This window comes from Chenopodium quinoa, unplaced genomic scaffold (genome assembly GCF_001683475.1).
Source record: "Chenopodium quinoa cultivar QQ74 unplaced genomic scaffold, ASM168347v1, whole genome shotgun sequence".
In the NCBI taxonomy this organism is placed as follows: domain Eukaryota; kingdom Viridiplantae; phylum Streptophyta; class Magnoliopsida; order Caryophyllales; family Amaranthaceae; genus Chenopodium; species Chenopodium quinoa.
Genome location: NW_018744092.1, coordinates 164,166 through 183,212, shown reverse-complemented (window position 1 = coordinate 183,212; position 19,047 = coordinate 164,166). Strand labels below are relative to the sequence as shown.

The 19,047-nt window shown below is 37.0% G+C and overlaps 3 protein-coding genes and 1 pseudogene across 7 annotated transcripts; 1 reads left to right on the top strand and 3 right to left on the bottom strand.

The window, feature by feature from the left end:
• Positions 1 to 198: 198 nt before the first annotated feature.
• Positions 199 to 2,313, bottom strand: LOC110691726 (cytochrome P450 97B2, chloroplastic-like). Its single transcript, XM_021868659.1, has 5 exons — positions 2,140 to 2,313; positions 1,761 to 1,847; positions 1,554 to 1,643; positions 1,087 to 1,236; positions 199 to 1,002 (listed from the first exon to the last, which is right to left on the bottom strand). The coding sequence occupies exons 1-5, from the start codon at positions 2,167 to 2,169 to the stop codon at positions 913 to 915; spliced, it is 447 nt and encodes a 148-aa protein (XP_021724351.1). The 5' UTR covers positions 2,170 to 2,313; the 3' UTR covers positions 199 to 912.
• On the bottom strand, positions 2,205 to 5,742 carry LOC110691725 (pentatricopeptide repeat-containing protein At4g26680, mitochondrial-like). Of its 5 annotated transcripts, XR_002505334.1 has the most exons (3): positions 2,684 to 5,742; positions 2,320 to 2,380; positions 2,205 to 2,226 (listed from the first exon to the last, which is right to left on the bottom strand). XR_002505334.1 is itself a non-coding variant. In XM_021868657.1 (2 exons), exon 2 carries the CDS (start codon positions 4,275 to 4,277, stop codon positions 2,775 to 2,777), a length of 1,503 nt encoding a protein of 500 aa, XP_021724349.1. In that variant the 5' UTR covers positions 4,278 to 4,659; positions 5,490 to 5,742; the 3' UTR covers positions 2,320 to 2,774. The 5 variants fall into 5 exon arrangements, 2 of the variants coding, with proteins under 2 accessions (XP_021724349.1, XP_021724350.1); XR_002505332.1 differs by lacking the exon at positions 2,205 to 2,226 and having other exon boundaries at positions 2,320 to 2,512; XR_002505333.1 differs by lacking the exon at positions 2,205 to 2,226 and having other exon boundaries at positions 2,320 to 2,367.
• Positions 5,743 to 7,434: 1,692 nt separating this feature from the next.
• Positions 7,435 to 13,112, bottom strand: LOC110691724 (annotated as a pseudogene).
• Positions 13,113 to 15,242: 2,130 nt separating this feature from the next.
• On the top strand, positions 15,243 to 17,411 carry LOC110691681 (protein FAR1-RELATED SEQUENCE 2-like). Its single transcript, XM_021868619.1, has 3 exons — positions 15,243 to 15,798; positions 15,850 to 15,938; positions 16,269 to 17,411. The coding sequence occupies exons 1-3, from the start codon at positions 15,243 to 15,245 to the stop codon at positions 17,409 to 17,411; spliced, it is 1,788 nt and encodes a 595-aa protein (XP_021724311.1).
• Positions 17,412 to 19,047: the final 1,636 nt, after the last annotated feature.

Sequence of the window (19,047 nt, the reverse complement as noted above, 5' to 3'; positions counted from 1 at the left end):
TGAGAAACAGGATACATTTCGTTATTTCAACCATTTTGGTTAATATTTTGGTTAATATTTGCCAAAATTGGCTCACTTTGGAAAAACGTCCCCCCAATTTTCTCAATTTTCTTTGGCTTTCCTTTTCTTTGTTGTGAGTTTGTGAGAATATTTGTGAATTTATGAAGCAAAGAGAAGGATTTTATAAATAGAAAGATATGAATCTAACTTGTAATGAAATTACCAAGCAAGTATTCACACATTAGAAGCGAAGGCTTGATTACGTTATATCTCATCCAGGTATTTACCAATGAAGTCTAGGCTTAGAGGTTAACATTGAGAGCATGTTACAATAGGTCACATGTTCAAATTCCCTTAGGGTATTAGTGAACATCTTCATTCCTCGGGCTTTTGAGAGAGATGATCGTGCCTTGGAATAGTTCCCAGTAAGTGCTGGAAGTTCTAATTCAATTGGTCAAAGATGGACACAAAGAGGGCATCAAGTAGGTCTTAAATAGCATTCTGCTTGTAGCACTATGGTACTTCAAAAAGACGAACAGGCTGGCCTTTGTATTTGCTTCGGGGTAATGAACACTATAGACAGACAACTTGTGAGATGAACTGGTCTTAATTAGCTTGTAGGAGGGCAACAATGTTCACCGGCAAAAAAAGAATTTAGATAAACCCCTCTTCAAATCGAGGCCTAAGTACTGATGGCAAGTAGCTAGTGATTAACTGTGTTCAGAATTTATTGACAGCAAACGAACCGATGAAGATCATGAAGGCTCTTCAAATGTGACATTGCAGCGTTTGTAACTTGTAAGTAGAATAACATGGACATGGAGGCAGAACACTTGCTATGTGAAATACACAGATTATGTCCATCATAGAGGCTATGTTTGGCAACGAATTCCATTAGAGCAAGAGCTTTGATTAGATTGTAGATTCCATTAGAGCAAACTGGTCTCCCACACACTTTCTCGGTCCACCACCAAAAGGCAAGAACGCAAAATCTGCTACAATCTGATATTTGCAAGTGCAAACGATTAATTAGTGATGCTCTAGAGAAAAATGAATGGATTTGACGATCCAGCAACACCAAGTAACCTCATTAGGATACAGAGCTCCAGGACTCCGAGATGGATCAAAGCCATTCCATCCTTCTATATCTTCACTTTTTCTCTGCACTAAAAATCTCTCTGGTTCAAATTCATCAGGTTTATCCCAGAAGTATGGAGATCTATGAAGATTATATACCTACACGGAAAGTTTTTATGCATATATTGTTAATATCTTTAGGTTAAGTTTAAATTCATCAGGTCCCTTAATATATTTTACTAGTTAAGTTTCATTGAGAAATGGAGTAGAGATAGAGAGTGAAAGGTACTGAGATAATTTGGGCAGGTACTTTGTGAGACATCTAAGTAATATATGTAAGTTACGTAACCCTTGACGAAGGGAGTAAAAGTGGGACAACTTTAATGTCACAATTGAAACCTATTTTTCTTCAACACTTATTTATCCCATAGCAATATCATTGACATAAGCGTATAAGAGGGTGACTTGGTACATACTCCAATTTTTTTAAGTGAGTCAAAGGTTACTCTTCCCTTGCCTAATACTGCATCTATTTCAGCTTGAGCCTTCTTCATTTTGGAAGGATTCTGCACCAAAAGCAAAATTAAGCCCAGCACCAATGGCAAAGAAAAGGGACAAAAACAAGACTAGGATCCAGTGTCAAATATTTTTTGCCTATGGAAGATTATATAGGTCAATCATACCTGAGAAAGAAGGAAAATAGACCAAGTAAGAACAGCAGCTGTAGTTTCATGTCCAGCGATTAGCATTGTCATCAGGTCATCCCTAAGCTGTCAAACAGATAAAGCAAACATATGCTGAAGGATTCCTCAAACCTACTTTCCAAAACTAAATATTTGTAGGATCCTAAGAATAACAGATGATGATATTGAATCTAAGCTATCAGCAATTAAAAAAAAATAAAAAAAGCTCATTCAGTGCACAGACATACATGTCACATGCCAGTTTGAAATATGAACCACCTAAATGAACTTGGGTTGCATAAATGCATCGGCCTTGGATTGATTCAAATTTTAAAAATTGAGAAATTAAGAAACAAAAATAATCAAGCTTTAAAATTACCTGGCGGTCATCAACATCAGCACCTCGCATGTCAACAAAAAAGCGCAAAAGACTAGCATCCCGCCAATTTTAGTTTTCATTTTAAATCTTGTAGAGAACAAATATAGTTCACAATTCAAAGCACATTAAATCAACAAGAAAACAGAATTTGTGTAATCTAACTTACACCATTCGACCCACCTTAAGATTTGAATAATCCCTTTGCTGCAGTTTCTCAACATCCGTCTCCTGTCACACCAAACTATCCCAATGTCATGGGTGAGTATGTTTAATTTATTCACAGATATCATATATAATGCCTGACTGCAGGTTACATTAAAGCAGGCAAACGGCAGAAGCATTTATCCCAAACAGCCTACATCACAAAGCAGAACTGCAGAAGTGTTTCATTATCTTGCAGAATTTTAGATGGATTATTAAATTTCACCTTCTATATCAAAGTAATTAAAAAAATAATAATTTAAAAAAAACAAAAAAAAAACAGAAAAAAATATAAGAGCAAAGGTAACAGAAGAGAGGTATTTGTATTCATGTTGTGGCAAACCTCAAAAGTGGAACTCATCAAGTGAAGGCTGTAAAGCCATTTGTTTCAGACTTCAAATAAAACCTTGAGGTAACTCCAGAACCCCTCAGCCTCAGCTACGACATCTAGCTTCAACCTCATTGCGCAAGCTTACAGCCAAATCTTCATTTCCATTTTGGCAAAGCCCATTGCACAACTCAGAGAGAATTTCAGGACCAGGAACCATACTTCTCCCTAGCATTTCCCTCAGAACCTGAACTGCTCCATCAAAATCACGATTCTGACAGAAAGAAGAGATCAAAATCTCGTATGTATTACTCGTTGCATAACAACCATCTCTTATCATACTCTTGTACAATTGAAATGCACGTTCAGAATTCTTTCTCGTGCACTGCCCTAAAATAAGAGCAGAATAGGTTGAGGAATTTGGGGCTAAATTCTGCTTGTCAAGTTCTTTAACCATAATGGCTGCTTTCTTAGTCTTGCCCTCCTTGCAGAATCCCAATATCAAAGCATTATACGTCACCATATCAACCTTCACCCCATCTTTCAGCATCTCTTCATAAAGTTCATATCCCATCTCACTATTACCCCACTGGCTATATCCATTTATTAAAGTATTGTAAGTTACAGTATTTGGAGGCACACGTGCTGCTTTCATCTCACTAAAAACCTTGTTCGCGTCATGCAATTTCCCTTGCTTACAAAATCCATTGATGAGGGTGTTATAGGTAATACTATCCGGCTTCAATCCGTTCTTTTCCATCAAGGCTTTTAGCTTCACGGCAGAGGTGAAGAAGCCCTTATTGCAATACCCAGAAATAAGTATATTATGTGATGCTACAGTAGGAAAGATACCCATACTTGCCATATCCTGAAACACCTCCAAGGCCTTTTCCAAACTACCAAGCTTACAATGAGCATAAATAACCATGTTCATAGTATAAACATTTGGCAAAATACCATTTTTCTGAATCTCCTTATAAAAAGCCAATGCAATTTTTTCCTGATTCAAACTATGCAATGAACTCATGTAAGCATTACAAGACTCTATTGTAGGAAGAAACCCATAATCCTTCATGTGGCAAAAGGTCGCGGTAGCATCCCTAAACTTCTTCATATGGGCATGCGTCTTAAAAAGCGAGTCAAACACAAGAGGAGACGAATCACACAATCGATACGAGTTCAATATAGCCTGAAACAACTGACTTGGCAAATAAATAGACCGCCGCGAACTCAATATATCCTTCATAATCGATTGAGAAGACTTAAATTTCCGGTGTTTGGTCAAAACATGGAGAATCATGGAATGAGTTTCAAGGTTGTGAAACTTAGGGTGTTTGAGCTGAACCCATTTATAAAACTCATAAGAAAGAACATAATCCTTCTTAATCTTCAATAATACATGCTTAAATCTAAATGGGGTAAAACCACTTGATAATTTCTCCAATTTTTCCCAATCAGAGTGTATAAGATGGCTATGTGCTACATTCACAAAATCAAGGTCTTGACCTTTTGGTTCAGGAATTGTTCCATGTGGAATTGGAATTACATTCCATTTATTTCTTGCTAATTTACCCAGAATTGAGGAATTGCTCAAACCAACAACTTTCATTGCAAAGTTTTAGAATCAAGCAAATTTAAGACTGATTCTAAAACTTTCATTTCATTGCTCAAACCTCGATTTCAGACTTTCACGCAGAATAATAGGGAAACAAAGACAGGTGAGAAACCAAACATGTGTAAAAGAGAGCAGCAGACCTCATTGATGATGAATTTCTTTAGAGAGGATAATTAGTACTATTTCACACTTAGCAAGCTCGGCTATTCAATCCCGCGGTCTTCTTACTCTCTTTTTAAGACTAAATTTCTTCTTCATCACAGGGGCCACTTCTCCTACAGTGTCATTTTGACTTCTTATTTTACTGAGCTTCTAATCCCGAGCTACAGCTTAAACATTAAGGTAATAAAGCTCAAGTGTTCCCAGCCACCGTCAACTGCACAACAAAACCAAGCAATTCATCACCTTGCCAAAACAGGAATGCTAACACATCTTTTATGAGAATTTTGAGATATTTAGCTTGGTATCTTAACTTATTTGGATGAAAATTGAAAATAACTTGTAATAATTGTGTTTTTTAACCAAAGTAATAAGATCAAAGTTGGTTCAGAATTCAGATAATATTTATAATAAGTCAATGCAAACTTATAAAGCTTTGAAAGCTCGTCGTTCTTTTTTCTTCAGCAACATCAAATGATTGATTGGTCCAAGTAAATAAAAAATAAAGAAAATTGTGATAAAAGCTGGAATGGTGAAATGTATGCAACTTCTCTGCTTTCTCAGATATCTAAAACCAATTAATCACCACTATAATACTCCATTTGTTCTATTATATACGGTATATCTCTAAATCTAAACAATCATGTAAAATGGTATTGTATTTATATTCTACCTAATTGGTGAAATCCCATGAATTTGAAACCCGATTTACACAATTTCTGAGTTCATAGCGTAACACCCAGCCCAGAAAATGAAAAGGGCATATCTGAGTAGTAAAACAAAACCGAATGAAATTCTGCAACAACTGAGATTCTTAGTTAGACCAAAACCTTAAATAATTGAAGCGTATATAGCCTAAAACGCTCACTAAATCCCCTACACCCAACACGCCATACAGTCAAACCCTAGATTTAAATACAATGGCTTTCTACTACACAATAACTAAAAATTCAATGTAATTTCACAACAACTCAATATAACAAAGTCAATCTGAATGATATTTATGCACACAAGTAAGGAAATTGATGAGAAAAAGAACGAAATTACCGTCAATTGAAAAAATCAACAAGGAGCGGAAGAACATTACCACGATTTCGACTCAAATTCGCTAAATTTCAGGCAGTTTCAAAAGATAGCTTAGATTGTATAAGAATAAAGGATAGTGATGAACAATTAGGTTTACAATATGAAGTTTTCAGATCTGAAAGCTGAAGAAAGAGGAGAGAGAGAGGGTTCGATTTTGCGTTTGGGTATTTGGGGTGGTTCATGATTGTTTCTTTTTTTTTAAAAAAAATTTCCTTATACACCGCTATATTAAATTGTGGGTTGCTTTGAGTCACGTGCAAGTCATACAATATTTTTAAGTCATGTGGCAAAAGGTCGCGATAGCATTCTTAAATTTCTTCATATGGGCATGCATCTTAAAAAGCGAGTCAAACACAAGAGGAGACGAATCACACAATCGATACGAGTTCAATATAGCCTGAAACAACTGACGTGGCAAATAAATAGACCGCCGCGAACTCAGTATATCCTTCATAATCGATTGAGAAGACTTAAATTTCCGGTGTTTGGTCAAAACATGGAGAATCATGGAATGAGTTTCAAGGTTGTGAAACTTAGGGTGTTTGAGCTGAATCCATTTATAAAACTCATAAGAAAGAACATAATCCTTCTTAATCTTCAATAATACATGCTTAATTCTAAATGGGGTAAAACCACTTGATAATTTCTCCAATTTTTCCCAATCAGAGTGTATAAGATGGCTATGTGCTACATTCACAAAATCAAGGTCTTGACCTTTTGGTTCAAGAATTGTTCCATGTGGAATTGGAATTACATTCCATTTATTTCTTGCTAATTTACCCAGAATTGAGGAATTGCTCAAACCAACAACTTTCATTGCAAAGTTTGAGAATCAATTTAACTGTTTTAGGGTTTAACCTTGTGTTTGAATGATGATATACAGAGAAATACTTGAAAGCATGTGAAATGAGCAAAACCTAAAATTAACAAGAAACGAAATTGAAAAGAAAGTTTTGCCCTTTTATTGATTTGAAACTGACCTAATCATGGAAACTCAGAGCTTGTTTGCAGTCTTGTTTGATAGCTCCTGCAAGTCAGAAATGATGAGGTGCGGCCGAGCGGGGGGAAGGAGAGGTTAATTTTTTTCTAGAGCTCCATAGTTGGTGAAATCTTGTCATGTTTCAACCTTTTTTTTTGTTCTCCCTTCCCAACATCTGTTTCTGATAGTTCGACTGTGTATAGGGCTTGTTATGGTGTTTGTTGCCATTTGCCAATGCTGATATACATGCGACTACATTACTACTGGAGTTGATGTGTTGTAAACTCATATCCGTGGATTGTGATGCCTACCTTTGGTTGTTTATAATTCTAACAGTAGTAATGAATTTTGATACTCGTATATGCTATAAAATCTTCGCCACTCATTCATGCTCCTGACAGCATAATGGACGTAAAATTCAGTCGCTGTCTTAAACACAAAGCCAAGCATATCATCTCTTACAAGTTATGGCACAGTCGAGGAAAGCCGCACTTGCCTAGTGGCTTATGTCATGTTTGCTTCTTTTATTACTGCCGTTTCAAAGTTTGAATAAGATATTCTAATGACTACTACCTTTGTTTTTTTAAGTTTACACCATTTGACTTTTACACTATTCATAAACTACACCTTGACTAGATTTTGTGATTTATAGCTACGATAAAACATAGTCAAGTGATTACTTGTTTAAATTGTCTCAATGTCTATTTTATTAATATCTACTTTTTATAATTTTACGTTGAGAATTAGAGAAATTAATCTTTAGAATAGCGCATTGACAAGCGTGATAAAAAAAAAGGTGTCAACTAAATAAAAGCGGAGGTTGTATTAATTATCAGCAATGTATACACACTAAGCGATTGCCCTGAGGGTACCTCGTCCCTGAGCAAGGTCGCAGAAGTAATAAAGGGTCAAAGAGTAGTAACAGAATAGTAGCAAGTAATTGGCACACAGATGGATATTGACTAAAGATCAGCAGTTAAGGAGAGCATTGAAACTCAAAAGTAGATAGGTTCATACAGTTAGGATTTACATGTTACAGTTTGACATCAATTAACAGACTACACTGAAAAACGTTCTTACAAAATTAAGACCTATACAAAACCAACTAACAAAGGCCAAGTAAGGGTAGTGATGTAAGTTGATGCATATCATGTAGTTTCGACATGCTGCAAGGGCTTGGCATCTGCAAAAGTAGATACAATCATTTATAAGATAGTAATCACAAGACATCCCAGTTTCACCAGTCACAATGCTCCACTAAGTTTGAGTCGAGCACTAAGCTAGAGCATTATCGGTGGTATGGTGGAACAAATTCTACTGCAGAAAGCAAAACAAACATACCTCCCCTTTCTACTCTCTATGGTTTTCTGTTGGCAATTTCAATGTAACCAGCTGAGATATGACCTCTTCAAGTAGTTCATTGATCTTGTTTTTCTTGGCCTATAGGGTCGAAGAAGGTAAGTGAGTAACCCTAACACAAATGCGAATCTCCAATCAAATAACTTGCATGCAACATACCTTCAGGGAAGGAACCAAGGCAAAAGCCTCTTCAGCATTCTCAGGGCAAGTATTGGCAATGACACATATCTGCAATAGGAGGAATTATCTTTAGTGAAATAATACATTTTCAATTACCAATTCACCAAGTTTGTGACTAACCTCTCCATCAGAAACTCCATACTTCTTGAGAGTCCTGCTTGATGAGTTAAAGGGCTTAACAATTAAGAGTCATTACATTACAATACAATAAACTGATGAAAGACTTGTAAAAGGATACCCGAGAGCCTTTCTGACAGCCTTGGGATTCGAATATCGTCCTCCAGCTTTGGCATATAGTAATCCCTTGTCAAATGAACTGATGAAAGACTTGTTAGAGGTTATGTAATATCCACTAATCTTGACAGCAACATTTGAGGAGCCAAATATAGCCACTCACCCACCCCTCTCCACTCTATGTAACTCTAAGACCATATATGAAAGTGAATTCTTACACAGGAAGTTTGACAGTTGGATCACGAGAGAGAAAAATCATTTGCTCCTGGATTCCTTGCAAGATGTCAGCTGCCTCACAATCCATCACATTGGGAGTTCTTCGGAAGCTCTACAGGCAAACAAATAGGAGAAATATATAAAAATCATTAACAATAATGCAAATGGACATACAAATAAGTAGCATGTTTAATACTAATAATAAGAAGAAGAAGAAGAAGAAAAAAGTTCCCCTAAACCAAAAGGATACAATTCTTCTGATCACAGAAACTTTAAACAAGCAATCCCCCCTAAAACCAAGGAACCATATCTCACTTACTACATTAATTTTCATGGGATAAGTGGAAGAGAGCAGCAACAAATTAATTAGCATGAAGTATCAATGAAGTAGCTGCAAAGAAATCTTCTAAAGCATACACCAACAATCTGACAAATCATACAACCGAAAAAAAAATCCTACAATATTAATTAGGCGCTGTTTGGTTAAAGGATTTCTAGAAGGGAAAGGGAATTGATAATGTCCTTTCACTTCGAGTGTTTATTTTCTTTTTTTTTTGCCTCCTTCCCTCAAATAATTTTTACTGTAATATATGGTTCTGTGTTTTTTTTTTTTTTTCTTTCCCTCCTTCCCTCGAATAATTTTTTACTGTAATATATAGTTCTATGTTTATTTTCTTTGCCTCCTTCCCCCTCTAATAACTTTTCCTTTCACTTCCCTCGAACTGAGCTCACCCTCCAAGGGTTTTGTGTTCCCCCAAATCAAAGTTTGGAGCTTGCATATGATATTTCAATCCTTTGAAAGCCCAAGAGAAATTTCCACTGCTCACATTGCTCTTTTCAAAGCAACAGTTAGCCTTATAATAAAGCCCGAGTAGATGATTTTAATAGGCAACAGATAAGGTCCCAACAGTGGGACATTTCACTTTCAGAAGCGAGATTGACTCTACTATGTATTTAAAACTTCAACCTGGAGCTCCTATTATTAAAAAGTTCCAGAAAAAGGATGATAAGATTAAAATCTAAGTTTCTTTCCAATCTATCCACTCTACCCATTTACTTAATGCCTTCATTCACCATCACCATTAGTATCCAAATTAGTTGGAACATATCAAGATCCAGGAGTGTTAGTCTAGAAAGATGCTATCAAATTTAGAGTGTTTTAATTTTATGGTACACTTAATAAAAGTTACTTAAGAATACCATTTTAGCATGAAGAATGGTGTGGTGAGCCAATTTTTAAATATTTGTTTGCAGCTGTTAACAGGGTAACCTCCATCACAGTGATGGTACATAAAGTGGTATCACGGAATTGTTGCAAATTAATGTATAATATCCTTTTCTAGACCTCTCAATGACTAGGAGTCTAGGACAAGGTGACAATGCCTTCTTAATTCATTGTCTAAGAATATAATTCAATAAAATGGCGGTGTACTTGCTCTCAATAAATTCTGCAACATACTCTACAGAGATCCTAACCCTAAATTATCTTATGAGGATAGCTGAAGGTCCAAGGCTCCTCCCAAAGCAATAAAGCATTATTCTTTTCCTGTAAGCCAGCCAGGGGATGATCTTTACAGCAGATGAACTCAAGCAGAAGATATTAGCATTTCCAACACATGTAGACACGGCAAATTTAATTTAAGATTCTGTGACTGCTTTTACATTGTTGGCCAAATTTCCAAGGCCCCTCACTTTATCATTATTTAAGAGGGTCTGAGCCAACAAAGTGAAAGACATTCAGCTACAGGTATAAGAAAAAGCGGGTAGCAGATATGTACTAGGTACTCCCTCTGACTATTTGGTGGTGAACATGGAAGATTGGAATAACATAGCAACCTAGAAACACCTAATTTTGTGAGAGACCCAATCAGATAGCAAGATATCTATACATTTTAAATGAATTCGGGTTAGGAGCAAGATAAAGACCTATGTTACAAAGTATCCTACCCAATAATCCAAGTCTAAGTGTCGAGGAGCCGACACAAGTACTAGAGGTGAAATAAAGAGTACAAGTAATATAGTTCCTAGTCTCCTATCTATTTCCTCCTATCGCTTCTCTGCCTCTCAATAAACTTATGTGCTCTTTCCATATTTCAACCCCTTCTTCTCGACCTTTCTTCAAGCTCTTCAATTACTAGCTAAAGATGAACAACTATAAAAGGAGCATATAGCATCAAACACCTGATCAGAGATAGCTTCCTTTTGCAGAGGACCATAAATTAATCTAGGTATGCATAAAAGGTTGCTTAATTTACTCTGGACAAGCAGCCCAATTCTGTCATCTGACAGCACATTAAAGATTACTTCTAACTTCTAGACCAGGAAGTCTAGGAATAGTATGCACTTAAACTCTTAAAGAGCAAAGGGTAAATAATATAATAATTGGTTGAACACCATATTAAAAGTGCCAAACAGAAATTACAAACCTGACTGAACATTAAGTTCATACTTAGCCGGTTCTTTTCGAGCAGAGCCCTTCCCTCCTTTCAAAGGTTCACCCTTTCCACCAGATTTTGACGAAAAGTTTGCAGGGGACTCTTGATAATGCCAAGAAGTTGCCACCAAAAAAACAAGTAATTACAAAAAATGTTCAACAAATAAACTTACTACTAAGCATGCACATATAACACTTAATACAACAATTAGGCAGTATCAGCTTCATCAAAGAAAAATAAAAGCCAAAAATAGAAGATGACTCAGAGTCTCAGATATTTCCATCTATCAAGAAAGAACCACATTACACACAAGGCAAAAAGATTCAAACACTCTTTAACATAACCAGCTAATGCTATAAAGGATAAACTATGACTACTAACATATAAAAGCAGATGGCTACAGAAGGTACACATATCATCATAAGTCGACAACAGAACCTAAAAAGACCTGACATTGAGGTTGAAAGTAAGGAAATTATTCATAGTGTAGATTAGCAGGAGAAGAGGATAGTACCTTCATCTTCGAACTGCACTTTCCTTCCCTTCTTTAATTTCGTGGAGTCATCATCCTTTCCTTTTAAGGGCACTGCAAGAAAGAACATGTTAATGGCATCTTTTCTATCCACAACATGGAATAGAATCCACAAAATGTTTTGGTATGAATTAAATTTAAAATATGCATAACATTATATTACGAGCACGAAACAATCTAACATGCAACTTAAAGGCATAACACACATATGCATACTATGATCAGTGATCTCAGTGTGCATGGGCCTTGGTAGAGCCATAGAGGTGGGCACAAGCACAACCATTAATCTTGCTGTAGGCTCTCGAGCTAAAAGGGGTAAAAGTTTGAGACAAATCAAATTGACATGTTGCAATGTAGGCATGATCATCGCTACATTAGGTTGTTGCATGAAAATATATACATCTATCATTCAACAAAAGCTGTACTTCACGGCGTGCTTGTAGTGCTATACATATATCATCTATCATCTTAGATTACTACATGCCTTTACATGCCGAGACTCTTATGGTATGAAGGCAATCAGCCTACATGTGTCAATTCATTTTATCCTACTTCTATCAAGTTACAAATCAAACCATACCCATTATTTCAGATTAATAAAACCCAATCACTCAAATTTGTACTCCAACAAAACAAAGATATAAAATTTAAGTTCCAATCACTAAGTTGCCTCAACTTCCCTAATCCCAGCTATCACTGATGGTATACTTTGGAAACAAACATCCCAAATTAAATTAGAAATACAAATTACACTGATGAAAAATTATAACCCTAAATAAAGTTGGCATTTTCATATAAATCATAGCAAATATTTTGACGGTTCTGAATTCCGAAAATCTGCAGCATAAAGAATTGCTTAAAATTAACGGCAATTTTGCATTTATTTCCCATTTAGGGGAAAAAAGTTGAAAAATTGAATCCTAATTCAAAGAAATGAGAAACCCTAAATTGGAATCGTCAAATTTATAAGAAGAGAAAATTATATAGGAAAGACACAGAGGGAGTGAATAAAGAGGAATAACCTGCTCCTTTGCCAAGAGAAAACCCTTTTGCACCTTTCTCCGCCATTAGTGCTGCTGCTGAAGAGACGAGCTAAAAACACTTTTTTTTTTCTTTTTTTTTTTTAAAAAAAAATAGCTAAAAACAAATACCAAATTTCAGGAATTGAATATAAGTGAATTCGCCAAAATTATCAGAATCGATAGGATATATGATCCTAACGAATCAGAAACACAGCAAATTATTGACGAAGTTGTAAATGTATGCTCTAAATTGATAGGATATAAGATCCGATTATCGTAAGAAAAAAAAAATTAAACCCTAAAAATCGAAATACACCAAATTTACAATGCCTACCTCTTTAATTAAGAAATTTTGCAACAAATTTAGAATATTGTTGAAGAATGGTGTAGATTGTAGCAAATTCCTGACTTTTGAGTAGATGATTGAGGTGAGGAAACCTGAAAAATGTTTGACAAAGAAGAAATTATCAGTGAGAAAGAGGAGAGAGAAACGAAAGTTTTTTTGTTTTTTTGGTTCAATAAATTTAATTTCCAGATTTAATCACAACCGTCCAATTTGTTTCAGTCTGATGGTTGATATTATATATATATAAATAGGATTATGTGAGAACAACTTACAGCCATTGGATCTAATTAGATCCAACGCTCCAAACTCTACCCGGTTTAAGTAATGACACTTTTTGTAAATAAAAGAACTATCTAAGTTGTATATAAGAAACTGGATAACTATTGGCGTATAACGCCGATGGGTTTGCTAATGTATAGGATGACAAAGTTGTTACTAAGTGCAACTTTATGAAAGGTTGGTGGGCCCTGAAAGTGGCAAGTGGGGTTGAAATGCAACGGAGCCGAGAGAAAAATAACGGGGGACTGAAATTTGAAGCGGGAAACCAAAAAGTACCCACATCCCACAAAAGCAACTTTTTGCAAAAAGTTTATTAAAAAAATAAATAAATTTTTAAGGTTGGCTTCCATGGCGATGAGTGTTTCGCCCATGAACACCAAATGCACAATTCTTATAGCTAAATTAAAGCCAAAAATTGAGTTAATTTGTGAATTCGAACTACATTTTGACAAAGCGAAATCGGTTAGCTGATATATTGGGAGTTGATTTAGAGGAAGCATTGCGTGAAGGTGGTGAAGAAGGCCATGGTTGCACAAGGGAGTTGCGTTTTGGTAGTGAGAATGTAAGTGTTCGAAACCTCTGTGTAAGTCGTTTTGTTGTGTATGAGGTATTTGTTTGAGTTAACATTAGTAATGCATGAATTAGGGGAGTAAACAAAATTGAATTAGCTGAAAAGTTAGGTTTTTTTGGTGTATTTCAATTATTGGTATCGTTTCAATTTATAGTAGTTGTTGATAGTGATTGTGGTAGTGCTTAAATAAGTTGGCATATTGTAAATGAGGAAAGTATTTGAATTGGTTAGGACCCTTTGTTGTAAATTTGATATGAACTTCAATCCATGTAATTGAGTAAGTAAATGGGTAATTGGTAATGTTAAATTGTCAAAATCTTTGATATGAATGCTGATTGTTCATTGTTATTTGGTAAAATGGGTGTTGTAGTTGAGTTGAAGAAATTTGTTTAATGTATTATAATTTTATGGGAATGTGTTGGTTTTAGAATGGGAATGGAGAGAAGGATGAGTTGCTGCTAATTGTATGAGTTACTGTCGATCCTGTTTGTGTGAAAAATTAAAAAAAAATGTTATGAATTATGTGATCATATAGTTTGTTGGGTTTGGTGTCTTTGTGTATGTTTTTGGTTATTGGTTATTTGTTGTAATGTTTTATTTTCAATGAGTCATGGTTCTGTATGTGAATTAGGTGGATGTTGGTGATGGATATGAAGATGGTGGGGAGGATGATGTATCTGTTTATAAGGAGGGATTGGAGAGTGTGGGATTAGTGAGTGATGATGGATTAAGAGAAGGAGAGGTGCAGGAGGATGAAGAGGGGGAAGGGTTTGAGGTTGAGGATAAGGGGGCAGATTATCAGGAAGATGAAGATGAGCCTGGTGTTGAAGGGGAGTTTGATGGGGCTGGTGCAGAAGGTTCCTCATTCATAACCCCAAAGAAGAACACAGTAATGGTGAACACTGTGTGTGGTGTGGAAGAGGAAGTACCACCCCCAACTTTGGGCATGGTATTTGGGGGTTGGGATGAGTTGGATACCTATTTCTAGAGTTATGCTAGACAAAAGGGTTTTGGTATAGTGAGGGCTGCTTCTGGGTGGGTGGATGTGAAGAAGGAATTGGAAAAGGGAAAGTGTTGTAAGGAGAGAAGGAATGCTAAGTGGACTTGTGACTATTATGGTTATGCTTCAAGGAAGCGTAAACAGGATGCACTAAAGGAAGGGTTGTTGCAAGATGAGGAGACAGTTCAGAAACGGAAGACTTAAAAATGCAGTTGTCCTGTGGAGTTGTATGCCAGTGTTAATTAGGAAGGGAACTGGGTTGTTCGAAGGTTGAATTTGGAGCACAAAGGTCACATTGTTACTCCGGGAAAGTCAAAGGATGTAGCGATGTACCGGAAGCACGAGTTAATGGTGAAAAACAATCACTTGGTCAAGCAGGTGCATACGGCGAAGAAGTCTAAGGTGAAGGTATCCCAAATGTACAGTTGTTATGCGCGGGAGCGTAATGGAGTAGAGGAGATGACATTTACGCAAAGAGACTTGGAGAATGCAGTGGCTTAGAAAACCAGACTTGAGCTTACTGAGGGCGATGCAAATGGCATGATAGAATACTTCAACAAAATGAGTGGCGACAATCAGAATTTTTTCCATCTATGTCGGTTTGGGAAGGACGACGCATTACAAGATATTGTGTGGGTAGACGCGAGGAGTAGAGCTGCGTATGAGGAGTTTGGAGATGTTGTGTGTTTTGACAATACGTATTTGATAAACAAATTTCACCTTCCCTTTGCTGTGTTTATCGGTGTGAACCATCATGGGCAGAGTATTTTTTTTGGGTGTGCATTGATCTCTTGGGAGATGCCGGAGACGTACGAGTGGGTGTTGAGGACTTGGCTACATTGCATGGGGGGTAAAGCTCCTATCTCAATCCTAACGGATCAAGATCCGGCGATTAGGAAAGTTGTAAACTTGATTATGCCTGAGATTTGCCATAGGTGGTGTATATGGCACATACTTCAGAAGTTTTCGAGGTATGTTGGTAAGCATGAGGACTATGAAGCTGTAAAGGATGAGTTTGAAAATATCATTTATGGTAGTTTAGATGCTGTTGAATTTGTAGATCGTTGGGCGGGCGCAACTGATTATTACAAACTAGGAGATAATAGTTGGCTTGAAGGTACTACACGTCCATATGTTCTTTTTTTTTTTTTTTTTTTGTGATTGTTAGTGATTTTTGTTAGAGTATGCAGAGGTGGTGTAGCTGGCTATGTGCAGGGGATTGGAAGCTGTTTCAGTTCTGACTTAGAGTATGAGCAGGTTTAGTGGTAGACTCTTGTACCACTAAATGTTATTTTTTTTCCAATTTTCTTATTTGTGGCACATTTCGGAGACAGTGAATGTACCACTCATAGGAATCCAGGTGTATGAGGTTTGTTTGGTTTTAGATAAGCCAGTTTTGCAATTTTTTGAAATGTAGGGCTGTATGAGGAAAGGCACATGTGGATCCCAGCGTATTTGAAGCATTTATTCTAGGCCGGGATGAAAATGACCTAACGATCGGAAAGTTTCAATCACTTTTTCAAAGGTTATGTTGATAAGCATACAACGTAGTCTGAATTTGTGCTTCGATACTGCGATGCAATGCAGATAAGGTCCGAGTCAGAAAGAATTGAGGACTCCAACACAATACGGTACGTCAGGCATTTAGCTACCGATTTCCCAGCGGAGGAAGTATTCCGGAAGTGTTACACGGACGCCAAATTCAAAGAAGTTCAGCGGGAGTGCAAGAGGATGTTGTACGTGCGTCGCCTAGATGACTATGAAGTTGATGAGAATCAAGTTGAGTTTGTTATTGAGGACCGAGTGTGGATCAAGCCAAAATATGCAAATAAAGAATCTGTGACTAAGGTTCGGAGATGCTATAGGGTGTGCTATGACAGTAATACATATGAAGCCAGTTGTGACTGTAAACACTTTGAGTGCCATGGAATCATTTGTCGACATATGATCTTCGTGTATGACCATTGCGGTGTTTCCATTGTTCCTGAGAAGTATATTCTACGTCGTTGGAGGAAGGATATTCAAAGGAAACACACACGAGTGAAAGTAGCTTACCATGATCCACTTAAAACCGATGAAGCCAGGCAATATCACAAATTGATGAGGATGTATGAACCAATTCGCTCAAAGGCTTCGGCTTGTAAGGAGGGTGTTGAGGCTGTGGCAGAGTTGTTGCAATTGATGGACCTCAGAGTCGATGAAATGTTGGCAATGGTTGCCAAAAAACAGGAAGAGTCGGCTAAGGATAATGAAAACGAAGGTGAGGATGATGGCGTACATTATGTTGTTCGAACGCCTTCTTCTGTGGCTTTAAACAAGGGGCCTGGTTGTACAAATACACCAGCCACACATGCATCTGGGTTGCCAAATACAATACCTACACCAATTAGTGCCTTTGTGGGGAGTTGTGATGGATCTATCCCGGCAGTGATTAAGGATCCACCGCTGCCCAAGAAGAAGGCCCATCGTACAACCAACGTGAGGTATCCATCTTGCACAGAGAAAAAGGGAAAAGAAAAGACTGCTAGGTTGAAAAATGCAGCAAAGAAGCAAGTTGCGGCGGCACATAACAGTATGTCATTCTCAACAAACGACTATGTACGATCGGTTGGAGGGATTCAAATGAGGGATTTGGATGGTTCCTTAGGGTACTTCACTTCTGTAAGGGGAACAAATTCTGGTGGTTTTTTTTGCAAGTGTACTAGGTACTCCTGGTACATCAGGTTCTAACCACTTGTAATGTAATCAATTCAACTGGTTGATTAATGCATTGGAATGTACTTGTTGTTTAAACATGTTGTAGTGGTACACTTATTGTGCATGAACTGTACCATTGGGCAATTATCTTCATGTGTTGAAAATAGAGGTGGTTACATGAATATAGGTTTGTTTGATTATGAAGTAGCTAATATTGTAAACTACTGTGTTTGTGTGTGTTATTCAGAACTGTAAAACATATTATTATACACAACAGAAACACAAATTTAACAAATGATAATCTGCAAGTTAAAAAAAGAAATGTCATTAACTCATTATACAGATCATATTTATCATACAGGTTGGATCAGTAGACCATGTACTATTGTATAAAGTACGCTTATTTCCCTAACGCATTTACAAGTTAAACAAGATATTGTATTTTCAGCATCCTCGTCATAAAGACCAGCCCCTGCAGATAAGTTCTTCTCGTGTTGTAGTTTTAGTTTGCAAAATATTTGCGGCTGTGGCATATAATCTACAAATGTCGGAAAAGAATCCGAAGCGGCCGTACTACAAATGTCGCCACTGCGGGTACTGGGAGTGGGCTGTTCAGTCGGACCTCATTAGGGATGGTCCACCAACCCACATTGGCGGTGTTGTTCGACGGGTAGAGGTGTTAGAGCACCAACACATAAAGATCATAAAATTTGGGCTAATTATTATTGTAATTGCTCTTTTCGTTTATTTTAAATTGTAATAGCCGTTTTCGTTCAACTGTAGTTAGTAGTAGCGTAGTTCATTAATAGTTATCAAAACATTGTTTGCGCTTCTGGATGCTAAAACTCCATATGCAGATCTATCATCGACTAGTTCAATTTCACGTCAAAACAGCACATTTGCACTGGTACCAAACACAAAAGTCTCTCAACCAATGTGAACAAAATTATAGGCAACTCATAACAGGATTTAGTGCTGTGAATGTACCACCTAATACAATAGTGGTACATTAGACGATGACTCCTGAAAAGAACACCCATGTAGTTTTTGATGACAAGAAACATAACCAAGTACCATTAAACAGGCCAGTGGTACATAAAACATAGTAAGACGTACCGTGGTAACGAGAATGGTACATAATGATACCATTTCACTGGCCAGTGGTACATAATACATACTAAGACTAATGAAGGTAATGCGTACATGCAACTAACATAGAAAATGCAACACAACACTATGTAACTAGTCGAACACAAAATCATGGTTCCCTTCCCACGGATCCCCATATGGGTCACCATATGCTCATAACCATCCCAAAAGTCACCAGAATCAGGATTGGACTTGTTCTCGAACCTATCCTTCGCCTCAGTCAAACGACGCACATACCAAGATGGGTAGTCGTCGTACTGAAATGGCCCCCTGGTGATAAGATCTAAGTGTTGCATCTCATCGTACCCGTTTTCAGCTAACATCTTGCTTCTAAAATACATGGATTGTTCTTCGCTCGTATGGATCATGTCAAAAGGATCCTCTAGAGAGAAATTCAGCCACTCTACCGTGACGTGAATCAAATCTTTGTCGTAGTCCAACGTGAAATCGTGACCAAGTAGTAGAAGACCAAATTTATCACCTTCCTCACAGTGGTTATTGAGCATGCACTCAACATTTT

Coding starts and splice junctions, on each gene's coding strand:
- LOC110691725 (XM_021868657.1), bottom strand. CDS start 4,277: ATGAAAGTTGTTGGTTTGAGCAATTCCTCAATTCTGGGTAAATTAGCA.
- LOC110691726 (XM_021868659.1), bottom strand. CDS start 2,169: ATGCGAGGTGCTGATGTTGATGACCGCCAG. Junction 1,644..1,760: donor CTATTTTCCTTCTTTCTCAG/GTATGATTGACC, acceptor CTTTTGGTGCAG/AATCCTTCCAAAATGAAGAA. Junction 1,237..1,553: donor ACTCACTTAAAAAAATTGGA/GTATGTACCAAG, acceptor CTTTCCGTGTAG/GTATATAATCTTCATAGATC.
- LOC110691681 (XM_021868619.1), top strand. CDS start 15,243: ATGAGTGGCGACAATCAGAATTTTTTCCATCTATGTCGGTTTGGGAAG. Junction 15,799..15,849: donor AGATAATAGTTGGCTTGAAG/GTACTACACGTC, acceptor TGTGATTGTTAG/TGATTTTTGTTAGAGTATGC. Junction 15,939..16,268: donor CTGACTTAGAGTATGAGCAG/GTTTAGTGGTAG, acceptor GATGCAATGCAG/ATAAGGTCCGAGTCAGAAAG.